The sequence below is a fragment of the Mytilus californianus genome, unplaced genomic scaffold, assembly GCF_021869535.1.
Source record: "Mytilus californianus isolate M0D057914Y unplaced genomic scaffold, xbMytCali1.0.p SCAF_1, whole genome shotgun sequence".
Taxonomy (NCBI): domain Eukaryota; kingdom Metazoa; phylum Mollusca; class Bivalvia; order Mytilida; family Mytilidae; genus Mytilus; species Mytilus californianus.
Genome location: NW_026262581.1, coordinates 5,508,072 through 5,527,770, shown reverse-complemented (window position 1 = coordinate 5,527,770; position 19,699 = coordinate 5,508,072). Strand labels below are relative to the sequence as shown.

Genomic DNA, 19,699 nt, shown 5'->3' with positions numbered 1-19,699 from the left:
AATAACAAGTATACAAATAAATGTTTGCATGTACAAATAAGGTGTGTGGTAACCCTGAATTAATCTTGAACAAAAGGTATTAATCCACTGCATGTTAATATTGATACATTTGATTGGTTGAGACTATCCCAAGTGACTTTGAACAAAACTTCATATTCCCCTCTGAACGTCAAGACTTCCTAGTGCGATGTTACGCACGTTTAATGTTTATAACATTTTGATTTTTTTTTTTTTTAATAGAGGTACATGTAGTAGAGTAATATCGTTTTCAAAATTATTTCAGATCTAAAAAATAAAAGAATAGATAATGCACTTTTGATCAGCAATGCCCTCGTGAAATATGAATTTTCTTGGGTGAACAAATCTTCATATCTCAATCAGGCACGGGAAATAAATGTATAATGTTAATGTTACTTTTTAAGTAGCAGTTTTTTATGGGTCCTCTTTCTCATCCTTGTTTAAGCCATGTCAATTTCTATTTACAAGACCACTGAGGCAGTTGGATGACAATGATGTTGCATGTGGTATTTTTCTTTTTAAAATTTTCTCATATCTCCTTGATTTCATATTTGAATGATTATTATACTGTGAATACATGAATACAATACCATTTTGATAAAGACTTTTTCAAATTTAGGGACAAAGTTAAATAAATCTTCAAATCTATCTCCGCAAGACCTAAACTTAACCAAAAAATAATCCATGGACACTGAATATGAAACTAAGGTCACTATATAATAAACTTCATATATTTTGAGTAAATCACTTAAAGTTTTCATCAATATCACATGCCCAATACATGCTCATGCCATGTCATGCAGAACAAAAAAATTGCATTATGCTTGAATAAATAAATATTAATGAAATCCTTGAACTAAGTTGCACGGAAAAGTTACTTGTAGTCTGTGAGCTGCATGATCAAGCTACCAAGCTGACGTATACTCTGTCTCAAGAGTTTGTATAATACAAGGTTTTCAGATATCAAACTTTTATATTTTTACACTTACCAAATGGAATGAAGAATTCCAAGTAAAGGAATGTAAATCGTACCAGATCTTTTAACATATGAGTTAACATTACTATAAATGGACCTGTAAAATATAAAAACATGTATTGAATAAACACTTGAATTAAAAATTAAAATAGTACTATATATATATATATATATATTAAAGATTCCTTTAAAGGATGTTTAGTTTTGAAATTTGAATTTCAACACAAAGACTAGTAGAAAATTGATGAAATAAATTTGTATCTTAATTTCAATGACATTTTACTAAACATCGAACAATTTACATGTAAGTCAGCCAAAATCAATCAATTTTCATCAGTATTTTAGGCTTACCAAGTAAAGAAAAACATCTGACATTTTTCATCAGCCTGAGCCATAGTAATATGATAGTGACTGCCATCAGTCTGATGTGTGCTCTTGCTACATCTGTTTTGTGGTCCACAACATCAGCTATGTGGGTGGCAATACACACCATTAGAAACAAGTAACAGGTCCAATCAAATATATTCCTGTCAAAATAAAATGGACATCTTTTTTTAAAAACAATAGAAATTTATCTGGGTTCAAGTCTATTATGATCATTGACCAAAGAATAAAGTTTGTTTTTAAGTAAGGCAAAAAGTAAAATACCGAACTTGCAAAGAAAATTCAAAACGGAAACCTTTTAGCAAATGGCAAAATCAATAGCTCAAACACATCAAACGAATGGAAAACTGTACTTTCTTGCTGGCTGTAAGTTTTCAACCCTAGTAAACATGTGTTGCCTAGAGTAGCATAAGTATCCCTCTCTGCTGCAAAATATAGTGGGTTCTTACTATCATATTCGGTAGAGATGCATATAAAATAATTTACCAAAAATCTGTAAAGTAAGATGGTCCTCTGTTCTTTAGTTCATCTTTTTCTGATATAAGAAAGGCTTTCTCTTCTGGCCATCGTTCATGGCAGTACTTCAAGTCTGCATCAATTTCATTTGAGCGTGTTGTTTCCCATAACTAGAAGGCATTAGAAGATGAGCTATATATGCATGTCTGACCAAAACATCTACTTTTACTACATTGTTTTATTTTTCTTCAGTGTTGGTAATTTTACCTTGCAAAAATGGTGATTGTAATACTGGCTACTTCTTATGGTATTTTATTCTAAAGCAATAGTTATTTTCAAATATTTAAAATTCACTTATTTATGATATTGTCTAATTAATAACAGACTTCAAAATCTAAATATTATTATAATTAAAAAAAATAAACTGTTATCACAGAGATATGTCTCGCTTTTTTGTAATTTCGATAATGCAAATGTTGAAATTAAAATAGCAACACTTTAACATGTAAGTTTTGCAAATATTCAAAGTCAATGAACCATGACTGAAGGTACATGGCTAAACAATATCAATGGAAATGAGATGTGCCAATGCTGATACAACTGCATACCATATACTATTGACTTATCATATGCAGTTCCCTTTAAACAAACCTAAACACAAACTAATACATGAAAACTAAGCAAAATCTCAAAGTCAATAAACCATGACTGAGGGGACGGGGTCAAATAATCTCCATGGTAATGAGATGTGCCAATGCTAATACAACTGCATACCAAATATCATTGACCTACCACTAGTGGTTCGCCATAAACCGACCTAATCACAAACTTATACATGAAAACTAAGCAAAAGTTTCAAAGTCAATAGACCATAACTGAGGGGGCGGGGCCAAAAAATCTCCATGGTAATGAGATGTGCCAATACTAATACAACTGCATACCAAATATTTTGACTTACCACTAGTGGTTCACCATAAACTAGACCTAATCACAAACTAATACATTGTTGACGCCTCTGCCGACGCTGGAAACAGCATACCTATGTCTCGCTTTTTGAATCCGTCAAGCGAGACAAAAATGGAGAATGTGTCCATGGGACACAAATGATGCCCCCGCTTGCATACAACATTACAAAGGGACATAACAAGAATGGTAAAAGCGAGGCCACCCAAATTCGAACTTGATCTGAACTTTGTGGTAATAAGCATTGTGTTTAAGTTTCATAATATTTGGTTGAGTCAAAACTTGTTAGAGAACGGAAACAAAAAAATTCAGCAATTCTCCATTTGTAAAGGGGCATAACTCTAGAACAGTAAAGGTGACGCCACCCAAATTCAAACTTGATCTGTGTTTTGTGGTTATAAGCATTGTGTATAAGTTTCATAATATTTGGTTGAGGCAAACTAAAGTTAGAGAATGGAAACAAATTTTGGGACTTACATACATACAGACGGACGGATGGACGGACAGACACACAGACAGACTAGAGTAACACTTAATGCCCCCTCCCCTGTCAAATATCAGAGACCAACATTTTTTAAATTCAAAAATTACATTACCCTTAAATAACATACTTACATAGTTTTTGCGAAGGGATCTTTTATATTCTAAAACTTCTTCTATTATTTGCCATGTTGTAAAACCTATTGCAGCAACCTATAAATGATGTACATACATGCATATCAAATCTGACATAGAGGAGATTGTAGCATTCTGATTTTTCTTGTGTGAGATTTTACTGTAATGCCCTAAGGTTTAATTAAAAATCTTGTTTGAAATTTTGTCTATCAAATCAGACAATTCATTTAATAAATTCATGATTTCATACTAATGATGTAATGTGAGTATTATCTGGCATAAACAAAGCAATATCTGACTTTGAACATTGTAATTCAGTATATAAACATAAATAACTTATGAATTTTAAAGATAAAAATAAGGAGATGTAGTATGATTGCCAATGACACAACTATCCACCAGACTTCAAATGAAGAGGATGTAAGTAATTATAGGCAACTGTACAGCCTTCAACAATCATAAAAACCCATACTGTATAGTTAGCTATAAAAGGCCCCGACATGAAATATGTGATACAATTCAATGGAGAAATCTTAACAGCCTAATTTATAACAAAACAGTAAACAAATATGACAGACATGACAGACATGAACCAACGACAACCACTGAACTACAGGCTCATGACTTGGGACAGGCACATAAGAAATGTGGCGTGGTTAAACATGTTTGTGAGCACTCAATTCTCCCCCTAGCCTGTGACAGTGGTGTTACAGCACAACATAAGAACAAACTTTAAATAGATAAAGATAAGTCTTTATGCAAGAGATATTTCAGTCATAATGTGGTACTTACCCACAGTACAACTCTATACCACTGCTCCGGCATAATATATTCATGTCTTTCATCAAACTCAATGAAGATACCAATTAATGACCATAAAAGGATGTACACAAAATTGAGGAATAAATTCAGCCATGCTCTCCATCTATAAAACATACCAATATCATTTACAACTGTAGATTCTTTAAAGTTATCATTATTTTCCATTCTCAATATGTACATTATTCATCATTCCAAATGTTACTTTTTAAATCATATTCATATTCTACGAACAACTCATTTCATCATATATATTTACCGTTAAATCTATTGTGTAAAAAATGTAGAAATTATTATCCACATTGCATGATATTTTTTCTGTAATAAATTGATTTCTAAACAAGAGGTTCTAAGGACCCAGAATCACTCATCTCCAAAAAATATGCAACATCAAAACCAGTAGCAATAGGGGCAACCATCTGTCACATACTAATACTACTAAGTTTTGAAACTGATCCACTCAAAAAATCTTCATGAAATGTTGTAAAGTAATTAAAAGACAATTAAAGTAACCTATTAGCATTAGTAGAAGTCAATTGACGATTTATTACAATTGGTTTTCTTGTAGATATTGTCTTCCTGATTCTCTCTAACTATTATAAATTTCTAGATAATAGCCAAAAAAAAATATGCAAAAATAGCAACAAAAAAAGTCATTTAAAAAAAACTGCCATAAGGAGTGAATTGATATTTGGATCATGCTGATTAATTTGGAGATCTAATCTTGCTGTTCAATTTTGCTGTTTATAGTTTCTCTCTATCTATTATATTTTTTTTTTAAATTGCCAAAAAAACTATAAACATGTTTAAATTGTCAATTGAGAGCAATAAATCTTACAAGAAGTCCATTGAACTTTCTGTCATGTTAACTTATTTGTAGATCCTTGTTTGATGATACTTTATACTATGTCCAAGGTTAAAGCCACAAAAAAGGACCTCAATTGTCATCATTGGGTAATAACTGCAGAAAATGGTCAATTGATGACTTTGGTTATGTCAAGTTATTTGTAGATCTTCTCTTGTTGGTCATATTTATTATAGTTTTCATGATAATATAAACAAAAATAGTCATTTAAAGAGTCATTGACAATTTGGACCATTAGAAAGAATAGTAGATTATGGCATACCCAATATCAACACATTTTTTCTTTATCTGTGATAATTTAATTATATAAGCCAAAACAGATTGGTCTTGAGGTTTCAGAAGATGTTTTTTTTAAAGTTTACAACAAATGATTTTGTATGTGGTTTTTATACTAATGGTTTACTTTGCAGTATTCCCCCAAGCATAAAGCAACCGGATTCCTGGATGAAGACTGATGTTCAAATAGGATGATGTTGCTAAAAATAATTGCAACAAGGTAAATTAAATAAAAAAACAAGAGTGCACATGCTGAAATGTATTGTCTGCTTTACTTATAACTGAATGTCTGCTGACTGTCTGTAATATAAAGGTTTTACTACAACCATTTTCAATGAACCATGTTAATGAGGTCAAGGTCAGATAAACCCTGCCAGACAGATAGGTACACCTTACACCAAATATAGTTAGCATATTGCTTATGCTATCTGAGAAGCAGAAACAACCATGCAAACTTAACATTGACTAATTAACCATGAAAATGAAGTCAAGGTCAGATGAACAAGGCCAGACAGACATGAACACCTTACAAGCATTCCATATACCAAATATAATGTATTGCTTATAGTATCCTAGAAATAGACCAAAACACAAAAACTTAACATTGACCAATGAACCATGGAAATGATGTCAAGGTCAAATGAACCTTGCCAGACAGACATGTGCATCTTACAATCATTCCATACATCAAATATACATAATATAGTTGACCTTTTGCTAAACTGACAAAACTATGAAAACTTAACATTGACCAATGAACCATGAAAATGAGGTCAAGGTCATATGAAGCTGCCAAACAGACATGTTAACCTTACAATCATTCCATACACCATATATAGTTGACTATTGCTTATAGTATCTGAGATACAGACTTGACCATGAAAACTTAACCTTGATCACTGATCCATTAAATGAGGTGGGGTCAGGTGAACCCTGTCTGCTGGACATGTAGACATTGCAATGATCCTAAATACCAAATATAGTTATAGCTATCCTATTACCATACTCATAATAAGTATTTCACATGACAAAAAAAAAGTTGTTTTTTTTCAAGCAGTCACTAAACCATGAAAGTGAGGTCAAGAATAATGGACATATGACAGACGAAAATTTCGTAACATTAGGTATCTGGAGTCGGTTTCACAAAAAAACTTACGACTAAGATTGATCTTAAGTCATGAACAATTCAGTATACTTACGATCAATCTTAGTCGTAAGTTTTTTTGTGAAACTGACTGCTGCATACAAGGCATGAAGCATCCAGGTCTTCTACCTTCTTAAATATAAAGCTTTATAGTTTGTGCCGTCACTGGATTGTTATCCCTATATCTTCTATTCTGAGACTTTCGTCAAAGGGAAGACAATAAAACCTTATGGAAACTCCTTTTTGATTGGATGAAGGTGCAATGTGTTAAGATGCTCTAGGGAGAACACCAACTTAGGGAAGTTCATTATACATTATAATTTTAGAATTAATATTTTTCTGATATCAATATCTTGAGAAAAAGCTACCTCAATATTATAACAGCAGTAATATATAAAACTCTTTTTTTAGAGTTATAATATGAATGTACAAACCTTGCAAATCTAACCCACTGTGTGTTAATCAGTTTTATAAATGTTTTGTTCATCAATAAATCATATTGTTTATAGTTGACAGCTGCATTCAACTAAAAGTAAATAAAAAGGTTTTATTCATGAATAAATTTCATAAATTGTCAACACAGATGTATGTCTTGCCTGTGTAACCTAATCAAAAACTTTAATACATGTATTTGTTGACACGGACACCACCATCCCCATCAACAGAATGCATTATTTCCACTTCTGTGATGGTTTTTGCAGATGAGACATTTTATAGCAATTCAATTTGAAATGAAACAAGCATTGATAAAGAGTTGTTTAAACTGACTTGGTAGATCAAAATAATCTGGTACAGACATAGTACATGTATATCACAGAAAAGTCAGACCTTAGGTCTGATTCATTAAAAGATAAATTTCTGATTCTGTAAAGCACTTTATCCCCCTTCATAATAGAATACAAATGAAATATGAATAATACATTCTTTTAAAGTTCTAAGGAAAATGCAACCACCCACAAAAAATTGACTTGAGTGTCTCCCAACCTCCACCTCCCAAACACACAATCAATTTTGAAACCCTAAACTACTTCTACCCAATACTTACAGGAGTTACAGCAACAAGGTCTTTGTCAACTTCTAGAAATTCAATAAAAAAGAATCAAAATTATGATAAAGCTGACCTTTCATGTGCCTCAACTTCTATTAGGTCTAACATTATAATTTTCTAAGTAGTCAATATTTTGGCAATAGTTAAATTCTTTAATTTATCATAACTACCTTAAAAATATGTCATAAAACAAAGACTTAGGTAGGTTTTTTGTACATGTTTAGATATGTTTCAAGGTTTCTGAACTTTACTTCTTTTCCTTCTTGATTTAAATTGAACTGTCAGATTGCTTATAAATTGCATCATATGCAAACTTTCTCCAATTATATATATATATATTCCCTGATTATCATCATTTTTAACTAGTTATCTAAGAGTCCAATATAGCAAATCCAGTGTTCTAATCAACCTATTGTGTCCATCTAGTCAAATCTTGCAAATATACTTGGTACAATAAAAGATTTTTTATCTTAATTTGATTTTTGATCTTTTGGTTCCTCTTTGCATAAACATTCAGAAAGATTTGGTTAACTCTTCATGTAAAAACACATCCATTATGTCGTGTCTGTTATAAGAAAAATAAAAATTTCATTAACATGTTTTCATTTATGACAACCAAGGAAAAAACTTTTAATGTTAAAAACATAATAGTCTTACCTTTATCATGAACCATATGATGTAAATCATAGTACTGCTTCCTATTAGGTCTGTCACATGTCCAAAACTGGCTTAAAGCATCTTGTGCCTTGATAAATCATAAATACAATATATTAAATGTTTGACTGCAAGTTATATTAGTGTTAAAAGTTTTCTAAATTATCTACATTCATTTTTTTTAATATATACCGGTACAGTATTCTTTCTTAAATTTTCCATGGATACAATTAGATATTATAAAAAAACTAAAGTTCCAACTCCCTCAGACAAAGTTGACTTTAGTTGGATATGTCTATTCACTTTAGATCCCTTTTGGTCATAAAGCTTCATGTATATTCAAGTTTATATACAGTCTTGGCTCTCAAATTTTTGGGTATGACCATTCCTGATGATCACTCTGGCATCAAGGCCCCTCTACTATTGTTGAATGTTATGCAGTTATTTAGAATGTTTCACTTTAAAATAATAATTGTAAATTCAGAAATTACTGTGTGCATTTATTATTGCCATTTTTAAAGAAATGGCAAAAATGCAGATTAATCATTGCAATTTCAGGAAGATCTGCATACTGCAAATCTGTAGGGGGTCAGTAGCAAACTGTATAACAAATTAAACAGACACTAGACAGTTTCCTGCCAGGTTTTGAATAAATATAAACAATAATAGTAGGCGTGATGTCATGATACCACAATAAAATCTACTGACACCTTTCAGATTCATAGGGGTTTACAGCAGGGCTTCCAAAACGGACGTATTGTCCAGTAAATTATATAAATGACTTGTTGTGCCAAGGCTGAAATGCACATTTTAACATAGTTCAGAAAAAAAAAATTGGAAGTTTATGCAATTTTTTTGACCTGACTTTTGGCATAAAAACAGCCACACATTTTCAGTCATATAAGTGACATGATTAATAATTACTATCAAAACAAACCCTACTTTAATACCCTCTCATTACAATCAAGGTTAATTAGTTCTATGACAGCTGAAATTTACCTGTTCAGGCGACAGGTAAACTATTTTGTTCCGGACATTGTTCGGTCTATTTAAAGTTATTTTCTTAAATTTCAGTGGTTTGCATCTTATTAATTTAGTCAACAAGATTTAGATTATCAGAAAACGTATATAAATATGATTTGATGAAAATTTATAAAGGTAGTGATAAAGATTAAAAGTGAAAAATCACCAGAACTACGTTGTTTGAACTAGTACACAAGTGTGCATGTGCGCAGGTGTGAGATCTAATTATGCATCCGAATTTTCAAAAATGCTTAAAATATCATTGATACCTTTATCTCAGTATTTTCCTGAAGAAATAATGCGGAAAGAGCTACTTAAACTCAATCATGCTTTGTAAACGTACACGGATTTTATGCATCCGTCTCTCGTCCGTGTTTTACCATTGTCAAATCAACATCCGGTATTAGGAAATTGTACTTTTTAAAAACGAAAGTGAAGTTATTGACAACGTAATTTTGCACAAATAGAGAGTTTAAGGCAGATATTAGTACGCTGATGTTGCACAATTCGAATGGTGCACTGTCAATTTAACAGTTTTAAAAAAATTGTATAAAAAATCAAGTTAAATATTGTTTTTGTGTCAGTCATAGTATATATGATGCCCAACTGATAACTATGGTTGCCTTTTTAAAATCGGGATAAGACAAAAAAAAATGTCAAATATTTTTTGGAAGCCCTGGTTTACAGCGTTTAGCCAACCGAATCATCACTAATTTACCAGAGGTGCAATTAAAAATGTAGATTGGATCAAGGGTCCGGAAACGGTCATATATGCCAGACATGACCGATTTGGAAACTGAAAAGACCGAAATGATTTATTGGGATTTAGGTCTTTTTTTTTTTTTTTTACAGAAATAATTTCGGTCATTTCATTGAGATCAGGGTTTTATCGGTCGCCATTTTGAACTTATTTTTGTTTTCAGGTCATCAAGAAAAATGGATTTGTTTGAGACAAAATAAAAATTTTATTGATTTGTGTTAGTGATTTAATAATATTTATCATTAGTCTGTTGTTTATTCTATAATGTAAGTGAAAACAATGTACAGGACTCTGTCGAGTCACACCGTGGGGTAAGTCTGGGTTCAAGCCACTAGGTTTGTTTACATAGTAATTATCACCACTTGAGGATAGTAATCAATGTACAGGAAGTTTGAATTCGGCTTGGGTGTCGTTATTGTCTTGATTAAAGCCATAAAGGCCATGTACACAAATCTCACCTGTAAACACCTGTTAAGCAATAAAAACAATATGGCGATTTGCTGTGCATCAAATTTAACGTTTTAACCATTCTGACCTAGATTTTCCCAAAAAGATATTATTTTATTCATTAAAGAAGTCAAATAACACTGTTGACTCGAGAATCTGTCCATTTTTATCCAAATAAAACATATAATCCATTTATAATCGATCAGCTGATTTGGTCAACATTAGTTAAATATAGATTTATGTTTACTGAGTTTGCGCATGGAAAATGGGGATCAACATGGGTTAATTGATGATCTTATTTGAAAGATCGATTTTACTGTTAACTTTTCGGTAGGAAATGGCAGATAAAGATATTAATAGATTTACAAAAGTGGTCAAGCGTATAATTTATAGGAATGCAGAATTAAAAAAAAATGTTTAAAAAAGGAATTAAAACTAAATAACGTAATTTAGATTTGAAGCCATACAGCCTATTTTAGAAATATACTCAGCGAATGAACAATCTCGATTTCTTTTTGTTTTTTTTTGCACTTCCGATTTTTTGAAACCATCTTACTCACAGAATGTAATGGGCGTTATCCTTTCTTTTGTTTTCCTGGCTAAACTTCCGATTTTTACCCAAGTGAAGCCATACATTCTCTCTGGACTGTATTACAATGCAATTGTTTTTCATTGAACTGTTGTAATTGTGTACAAACTTCTGTTCAGATAAATTATTTATTTATTTAAAATCATGAATTTTATTATTAAATTCAATTGTTATCACTATACCAGACTTGAGTTATTTATTCAAAGAAAAGTTGAATCATAGTTTCCCCTTTTTGATCCTCTTATCGTAAACCAGGTGAATACACATTATCTTGTTGTGTATTAGGTAATCACTTACACTCATCCAAACAGCAGCAATTTGAACAATACAAACGATATATTGTACATGCAATAAGAAACTCAACACAGTTTATTAATTGGTTTACATAACTTTATTTCAAAATGATGAAACATGCCGTAATTATTCCTCTTTTAATTTATGCAAATTTAAAGGGTTATGCATACGACCTCAGTGATGCAATACACAACAACAAAACGTCTCCTCGTGTAGTTTCTAACTCAGAGACATCACTGTTACTGTTAGATCAGGGTACAGTTACACTTGTTTGACCCAATACTTCACAAAAAAGGACTTTACTTGTCCATGTGCAAGACTTGTCACCCTCAGAAAAATGCATTATTGTGCATCACGATATTATTACATCACAAAAAAAAATGACCGAAATGACTTGGGAAAATTTCCGGATCCTTGGATTGGATATCAGAAATTCTTATTGCAATACTCACCCAGTCACATTATTCACATTAATAAAACCCTCACAATAATTTCTGAATTTACAGTACGAGATTGAAAACCTACCACAGGAGGCATTTTAACTATCATCCAAGACAGACATATTTGTCCACTGACATCTCTTGTTGTAGCTGAGGCTTTGTTATTCAGCAAAATTTGAGCACTCTCACTTCTATCTGTAATAACAAAAGTATTATTAGATGAATTGAGAAAATGTGGTTTAATATGAAATAAATATTTATGTCCATATACTGTAATTACAAACGTAACAATGAAAACTGTGCAAACTTTCAAAGTCATTGGACCATGACGGAGCTGTCAGGGTCAAATAATCTCCATGGAAATTATTTGTGCCATACTTATACAATTGCATACCAAATTTAATTACTTACCATCAATGGTTCCTTTTAAACTGACCTAATCACAACTTTTAACATGTAAACTATTCAAAAGTTTAAAAAAAAAGCCATTGAACCATGATTGAGGAGGCAGGGCCAAATAATCTCAATGAAAATAAGATATACCAATGCTTATATAATTTCATACCAAATATCATTGATTTACCTTAGAGATTCCTCTTTCACTGACCTTATCACAAATGTTAACAATTGTTGAAGCTGCTGACACCAGAAACAGCATGCCCAAGTTTGGATTCCACAAAAGCGAGACTTAGACCAAATATTTTTAGAGGTCAACCTTACCGTTTTCAACAAAAGACAGATGTCTTTCCAATATGTCTAGTTGGAAATCACACCAATTCTAAAAAAAAACTCATAATAACTATAGACTATCACAGATCTGCCATCAATACCAAATTTTTAAAATAATAAAACCATAAGATACCACCACCACTGACAAGGTTCTTGACTTAGGAAAGTCGTGAATTTCTCACATGCTAACTGTGCAATTCAACTTTCATGGAGTGTTTAACCCTTACAATCCTAAATTCAATCACATACTATGAATGCTATATGACTGTCATACAAGTGAAAGGTTTAGTTAGCTATAAAACCAGGTTTAATCCACCATTTTCTACATAAGGAAATGCCTGTACCAAATCAGGAATATGACAGTTGTTTTCCATTCATTTGATGTGTTTGAGCTTTTGATTTTGCCATTTGATAAGGGACTTTTCGTTTTGAATTTTCCTTGGAGTTGGATATTTTGTTAACTTTACTTTATACTTACCCAATTGTGCAGCAACATAAAGAGGTGTTCTTTGTCTGTAATCTAATACATGTTCACCATCATACAAGCAGCCTCTTTTGATCAGTGTCTTTAAAGATTTTGCTGCATCATTTTTGGCTGCAAAATGGACAGCTGTCTGCATTTCTCCTTTAGTTTTTGCTTCTTTGTCAGCTATCAAGTGAAAAAAAGAGATGTGAATAAATTTACCTTATTAAGTAAAATTAAAAGAAAGAAACATGCAAGTTATGCAAATATTCAAAGTCGATGAACCATGACTGAAGGTACATGGCTAAACAATCTCCATAATTTGAGATGTGCCAATGCTAATACAATTGCATACCAAATACCATTGACTTATTATAAGTCGTTCCCTTTAAACAAACCTAAACACAAACATTAACTTGTAAACTATGTAAAAGTTTCAAAGTCAATGAACCATGATCAGGGGTGGGGCTATATAATCTCCATGGAAACAATAATTGCAAATGCCAAAAAATTTGCATACCAAATATCATTGACTTAACATTAGCAGTTCATCTTAGACTAATCTAATCACAAACTAATACATGTAAACTAAGCAAAAGTTTCAAAGTAAATAGACCATGACTAAGGGGGCAAAGCCAAATAATCTCCATGGAAATGAGATATGCCAATGCTTATACAACTGCATACCAAATATCATTGACCTACCACTAGTGGTTCCCCATAAATTCACCTAATCACAAACTTATACATGTAAACTATGAAAAGTTTCAAAGTCAATAGACCTTGACTGAGGGGGCGGGGCCAAATAATCTCCATGGTAATGAGATGTGCCAATGCTAATACAACTGCATACCAAATATCATTGACCTACCAATAGTGGTTCACCATGAACTAGACCTAATCACAAACTAATACATTGTTGACGCTGCCGCCGCCGCCAGAAACAGCATACCTATGTCTCGCTTTTTGACTCCTTCAAGGCGAGACAAAAACTTGTTTTAATCGAACATTTCCATTTGCAAAGTGCCTGTGACAAATGAGAAATATGACAGTCAGTCACCATATATAACAATGACATTCATTTGAAGAATTTTTACTTAACTTGGCCAGTAAATATGGACATCTGATTTGTATATTTATGTACAGTGACCTATAGTTGCTTAAATCTTCATCATTTGGACTTGGGGTGGGTAGTTCTCCCTTTGTTAACTACCTCCTCTTTTCTGTCTCATTGGCAATCCTACCACATCTCTTAATTCTATTTTGAAATTTTAGTACATTGGTTATTCCCCTTCATTTCTTAAGGAGTGAAAATAAGTCCCATAGATAGACAATGCATAATTTTGTCTGACATCACAAATAGGCTATGCAAAGAACTGAAATCTACTAAAGAATGGTAAATCGTTCTCAAAACATAATTTTTCAAAATTTGCCTCATTCAAAGTAAAAGAAGTTATCTGCATTTGGCTTTAGTTCCACAACTTCAGACAACAGTGGCAGTATACCTGTTAGTGTTATTAAAGGAGTGACAATGTTTTAAGGAATAAAAAACGTAAAATAACAGGGTAATACATTACATAGCAAATCACCACTTATAGTTTAATCATGTAGGGTACATCAGAAATATAAGTCAATTGCTGATTCAATCTAGGTAGAGGACTGAGACTGGCTTTAAAGTTGGCTCCAAGTTTTTGGAGCCAGAGCAGCCCCTGTCTTTGATACATAAAGTATTCTAGAAGTAATTATAATTTTTTGCAGGAAAAAATCTGCTGCAATGGTCAATGTTTGTAGGACATAAGATTAACACTAACAATAGGAGTCAGACCACCAATTACTCCCTCCAATTTAGAACATATGTGAAAGTAGGCCTACACGGACAAAAAATAGTGCATTTGATGTCATTGTTTACTTAAACTAACCAACAAATTGGCAGAAATGAAACTTTTGGTGAAAGAGAAATATATTAAGACCATTTTGAGCCAAAATTTACTTGTCTATGAGTTTGCATTCAACATTGAGGATTAATGCACTCCATAGTATACTAATTTAAGATTTCCAGAAAACCAGGGGTTATTTTTAGTGGTACCTCTATTCGGGAGACCTCTTCTTTCTTATATGATTTTAAACGCATGTTGAAAATTGGCATGTAGAAAGCTGATACATATACAAGATTTACCTCCCCTTTCCATCAAAACTTCACACATTTCAGGATAGTCAACAGCTGCTGCTACATGTAATGGTGTCCTACCAAGGTGATCAGGATGGTTTATATCGGCACCTTCATCAAGTAAAAATTTGGCTATATCTACATGCCACATTCGAGCAACCTATGAAATACAAAGCAATATCAAATTCATGATTGGGAATAATATACCGTATATTAGACAAAATATTATCAACTAACTTAAATATTTGTTGGATAAATGGATGGACAAGGTGAATGATCCAACCTTAAAGAGTGGGGATACTGGGGAATATTAAAATTTGTTTTTGTTATTTTCAAACTGTTTCATAAATATTCAACAAGAAATGTAGGAGTGGGTTTGTTTACAATTGCAATTTTCCATAAAATGTCTACTTCCAAAGGGAATAACTCCTGTAAAAATAGTTGACTAGCCCTTATTATGGAAAAATAGCTGATATAAATCTCATAAAAACCCAAAAAGAAATGAAGGCTTTCAATGCAATTTTCAAAATAATTTTTGTTTCCAATGGGCACTACTTCTTTAAAAATAGTTGATTTGCACTGTTTTTTATATCTTGTTAGAGTCATTTATGATAAAAACCACATATATAAATTTCATAAATAAGAAAAATAGGCTTGATTGGACGCACAATTTCATTTTCCATAGAATTTGCATTTCCATGAGACACAACTCCTTTTAAAAATTTTATCGGTAAAATTTGTTCAAGACAATGTTGAAATAAACATTTTATATTTAAATTTTATAGTAAATCTGGCAAGATTTGTGTGTGTGAGTGCATAAAAGACATGACTGGTATTTATATGTGCCATGTTTCTTGTTGCAGCTAGACAAAAAGCAGGGTAGGACTTTAACTTTCCATGGTTAATTATTTCCTTTTATTCTCACAATAAACAAAAATGTAAATAAAAGTGTTATGATGTTCAGCTGAGTTCAGAAGAACAATAAAAAAAAAACAGATATGGAGGCTTTTAAAATATTTCATATACAGAATTTATTATGATTTCTTACAAACTATCTCTTTACACTTCCATGAATATACTGGTAGAGCCTAGTTACTCTTGATGACTCAGTTCATGCCCATTATCATATAAAATGTCAAAAATATATCAAACCTCATGTAATAATGTCTGCCCATGCCTGTCTGAGCAATTTATATTGGCACCATTCCTTAGCAAACTTGATATAAATTCTAGGTCTACTACAGCATCTGCATTTTTGGACCGTCCAAGTTCTTTAAAATGATCAAACAGTGCCTTTGTCTGTGATGCAATCATGGTGCTGTTTTTCTTCTTAAATCCAGCATTCAAAGAATGAAGGACTTGGGGGTCAATTGCATCTAATCCTTGACCTTTATTTCCTGGTTGATTCCCATCATCCTCTGTACTTACACCTTTATAGAAAATAAACTTTTCACTAAATACCATCCAGTATTTAATAGCAACACCAAATTACTTTGAAACCAACTACCGGGTATCATTTGCAATTTATCTTCATTAAATTTTTGAGTGCAATAAGAAATAAATTAAAATTTCTATCTTTTAAAGACATGATATTTAGTAATTGCATTTGTACAACATTAATTAAAATAATTAGAAAAGAAATATGCTGTATAAAGAAATTTGCAAAATAAATTACAGTAAATAAAAAGTATAATACCAATTAAGAAATCACTTTCATCTAACTGTTGAAGTTAAAAGTATATTTCAAAGAATAAAAAAAAAAGCAATCTGAAAATCAATCTTTTTAAACATAACAAGATACTGTTTAAAGAAATTAAGTTTATATGTATCTCTCTAGAAAAGGACGTATTATTCTTTTTATATCGTTTTTTGTTTTGGGAAAATTTGTACATTACAACTTAAAAACAATGAAGCAACTTAATATCTTAATTGCTGTTTATGTTTATAAAATTGTAAGATGGGGATGAAATTGTCACAGTGATCCTTAATTTGTTGTTCAGAGCTATGCAAAATTGTAATCTTGTCCTTCCTCTATCCATTTTTTCTGAACAAGGCCTGTATTTGAAATTATTATATAGGGATGTACATGTATTGGTCAATACAGTATAATTGCTCTAGGTATTAACTGTGTTTGTCATGACAGATATGGGATACTGCAATTAATACACATATCCCTTAGGTGTTAATACTGCAATATATTGATATCTGAAAAAAAAACATAAAAATTACAGCAAATCCTTTATTTAATTGTGTAATGTAGGTCATAGTGATCTAATTGTTCTATACAAGACAACTGTAGTGGTGAAAAAAACAAATTAGAAAATTACCATATTTAAGGATTGTAGCACACTAGTAGTGAAATAAATAGGTTTCTGACAAAAGGAAGAAGAAACAAAACAAGTAAATCAATCATAGCATAGGTCAAAGTGACTTAAATGTTCCTCAACAACGTTTTTTCTCAGAAATGTATATACATTTTTGAAGATGAAAAAATTAACAGAAATCAAAACAGAATAAGATGCAAGTTTTAGTGACCATACATTGTAGAATAGCATAGTAGAGGGGGTGGACAGGGGGTACCCTTCTCCCACCTCCCACTTTTAGAAACTTTTTTTCTCTCTCCCCTCCTGCCCCCCCCCCCCCCTTTCCACCTCCCACCTCCCTCAAAAGCTGTCCACCCCTCATAGTACAACGAAGTGTTAAAAAATTTAGAGTGGTAACATATCATTGATACGTGTAAATCAATCATAAGCTTCTGAGTAATGGACTTTGAACTATTGTGAAAGAAAGGTCATAGTGGCCCAAATATTGGTAAAAAGTATTGAAACATGGCAGAAAATTGTACTTGTGAAACAATTTTTTATATTTCTTTTCGTGTTTGACTTAATTAAAAACCTTATCAGCATGTAGGTCATAGTGACACAGATGTGGATAAAAAGACGGAACTTTACATTCACCCTGAGAAATGGACTTAAATACAAAGTTTAATAAAAGAACAGAGTTCCAATGTCCGCTGTGTTGCACATATTTTATCTGTCCAATGGCAATAACTTTCAAAAAACGAATTTGGGGGTTCTTAAAAACTCTTTATAAATATCTTAGAGAAATGTAGGCATGAGATCGCTAACAATGTTATTTCCATATATTTCTATTTCTAAGGGCATAACACCTGTAAAAACAGTTGGTCAGCACTAATCCAAGACCTTGCTCAAATTAAAGCCTTTGATATAAACTTCATAAAAATTTGACAATAAATGAAGGCGTGGGAGTGTTTACAATGCAATTTACAATATGAATTACATTTCAAACTCCTAGATCAGCAGATTTTCAAACTCAACCATGACATTGCCGATAGAAACCTTTGATATAAATTTCATAACAATCCTTCAAGAAATGTAGGTGTGAGAGTGCTTACAATGCAACTTTTTATATAACAAATATTTCTAAGGGGCATAACTCTTTTAAAAATAGTTGATTGACAGTGATTTTCGAAAGGTGGCCAAGACATTGCTGATATAAACCTTGATATAAATGTCAAATATATCTAGAAAGAAATCGTAATTGTACAATTGAGAACACTTACAATATAATTTTCTATATATTAACAAGAAATGATTGTAACAGGATGCTGTTACGAAGTCTCCCAAACGAAGCTCCCATAATTCGAAATTTCCAGTGTCGCCTGACATTGGACAAAGTCCAGTGAAAATTGGTTTGGTCCAGTAAAGTATATGCATTAGTGATGCCTGAGGACTAACCCTGTATATCATTCAAATCATCTTGGCATGACAAACCAGAATATATATGGTTTAGGGGTGGGGATCTCGACCATTTACCGGTACAAGATACTAGAACATTGGGGGTGGGGGGAACCCCTGGGGACTGACCCTATACATCATTCAAAAGTTCGAGACACGACGAACAGGAATATATATGGTTAAGGGGTGGGGATCTCGACCATTTACAAGATATTAGAACATTGGAGGTGGGGGGAACCCCTGGGGACTGACCGTATACGTCATTCAAATGTTCGAGACATATGATGAACATGAATATATATGGTTTAGGGGTGGGGATCTCCACCATTTACAAGATATTAGAACTTTCTCAAATGGCAGGGGGTCGGGATGACCCCTGGGGACTAACCCTGTATTTCATTTGATGTGCTTTATCATGACAAACCAGAATATATATGGTTTAGGGGTGGGGATCTCGACCATTTACAAGATATTAGAACTTTCTCAAATGGCAGGGGGTCGGGATGACCCCTGGGGACTAACCCTGTATATCATTCAAACCATCATAGCATGACAAACCAGAATATATATGGTTTAGGGGTGGGGATCTTGACCACTTACAAGATATTAGAACTTTCTTAAATGGCAGGGGGTGGGGGTGACCCCTGGGGACTAACCCTGTATTTCATTTGATGTGCTTTATCATGACAAACCAGAATATATGGTTTAGGGGTGGGGATCTCGACCATTTACAAGATATTAGAACTTTCTCAAATGGCAGGGGGTCGGGATGACCCCTGGGGACTAACCCTGTATATCATTCAAACCATCA

At 32.4% G+C, this 19,699-nt stretch overlaps 1 protein-coding gene across 4 annotated transcripts in view; it reads right to left on the bottom strand.

Moving 5' to 3' along the window:
* LOC127739228 (transient receptor potential cation channel subfamily A member 1-like) overlaps positions 1-19,699 on the bottom strand; it is a 55,314-nt gene that overhangs the window by 20,899 nt on the left and 14,716 nt on the right. For all 4 annotated transcript variants that reach the window (XM_052250858.1, XM_052250850.1, XM_052250867.1 and 1 more), the window contains 12 exons: positions 16,283-16,560; positions 15,140-15,290; positions 12,979-13,149; positions 11,857-11,966; positions 8,222-8,309; positions 7,562-7,593; positions 6,951-7,042; positions 4,205-4,337; positions 3,413-3,490; positions 1,865-2,004; positions 1,346-1,521; positions 1,008-1,091 (listed from right to left, as the gene is read on the bottom strand). In XM_052250858.1, the coding sequence (XP_052106818.1) occupies positions 1,008-1,091; positions 1,346-1,521; positions 1,865-2,004; positions 3,413-3,490; positions 4,205-4,337; positions 6,951-7,042; positions 7,562-7,593; positions 8,222-8,309; positions 11,857-11,966; positions 12,979-13,149; positions 15,140-15,290; positions 16,283-16,560 (1,533 nt within the window). The remainder of the gene's footprint in view (positions 1-1,007; positions 1,092-1,345; positions 1,522-1,864; positions 2,005-3,412; positions 3,491-4,204; positions 4,338-6,950; positions 7,043-7,561; positions 7,594-8,221; positions 8,310-11,856; positions 11,967-12,978; positions 13,150-15,139; positions 15,291-16,282; positions 16,561-19,699) is intronic.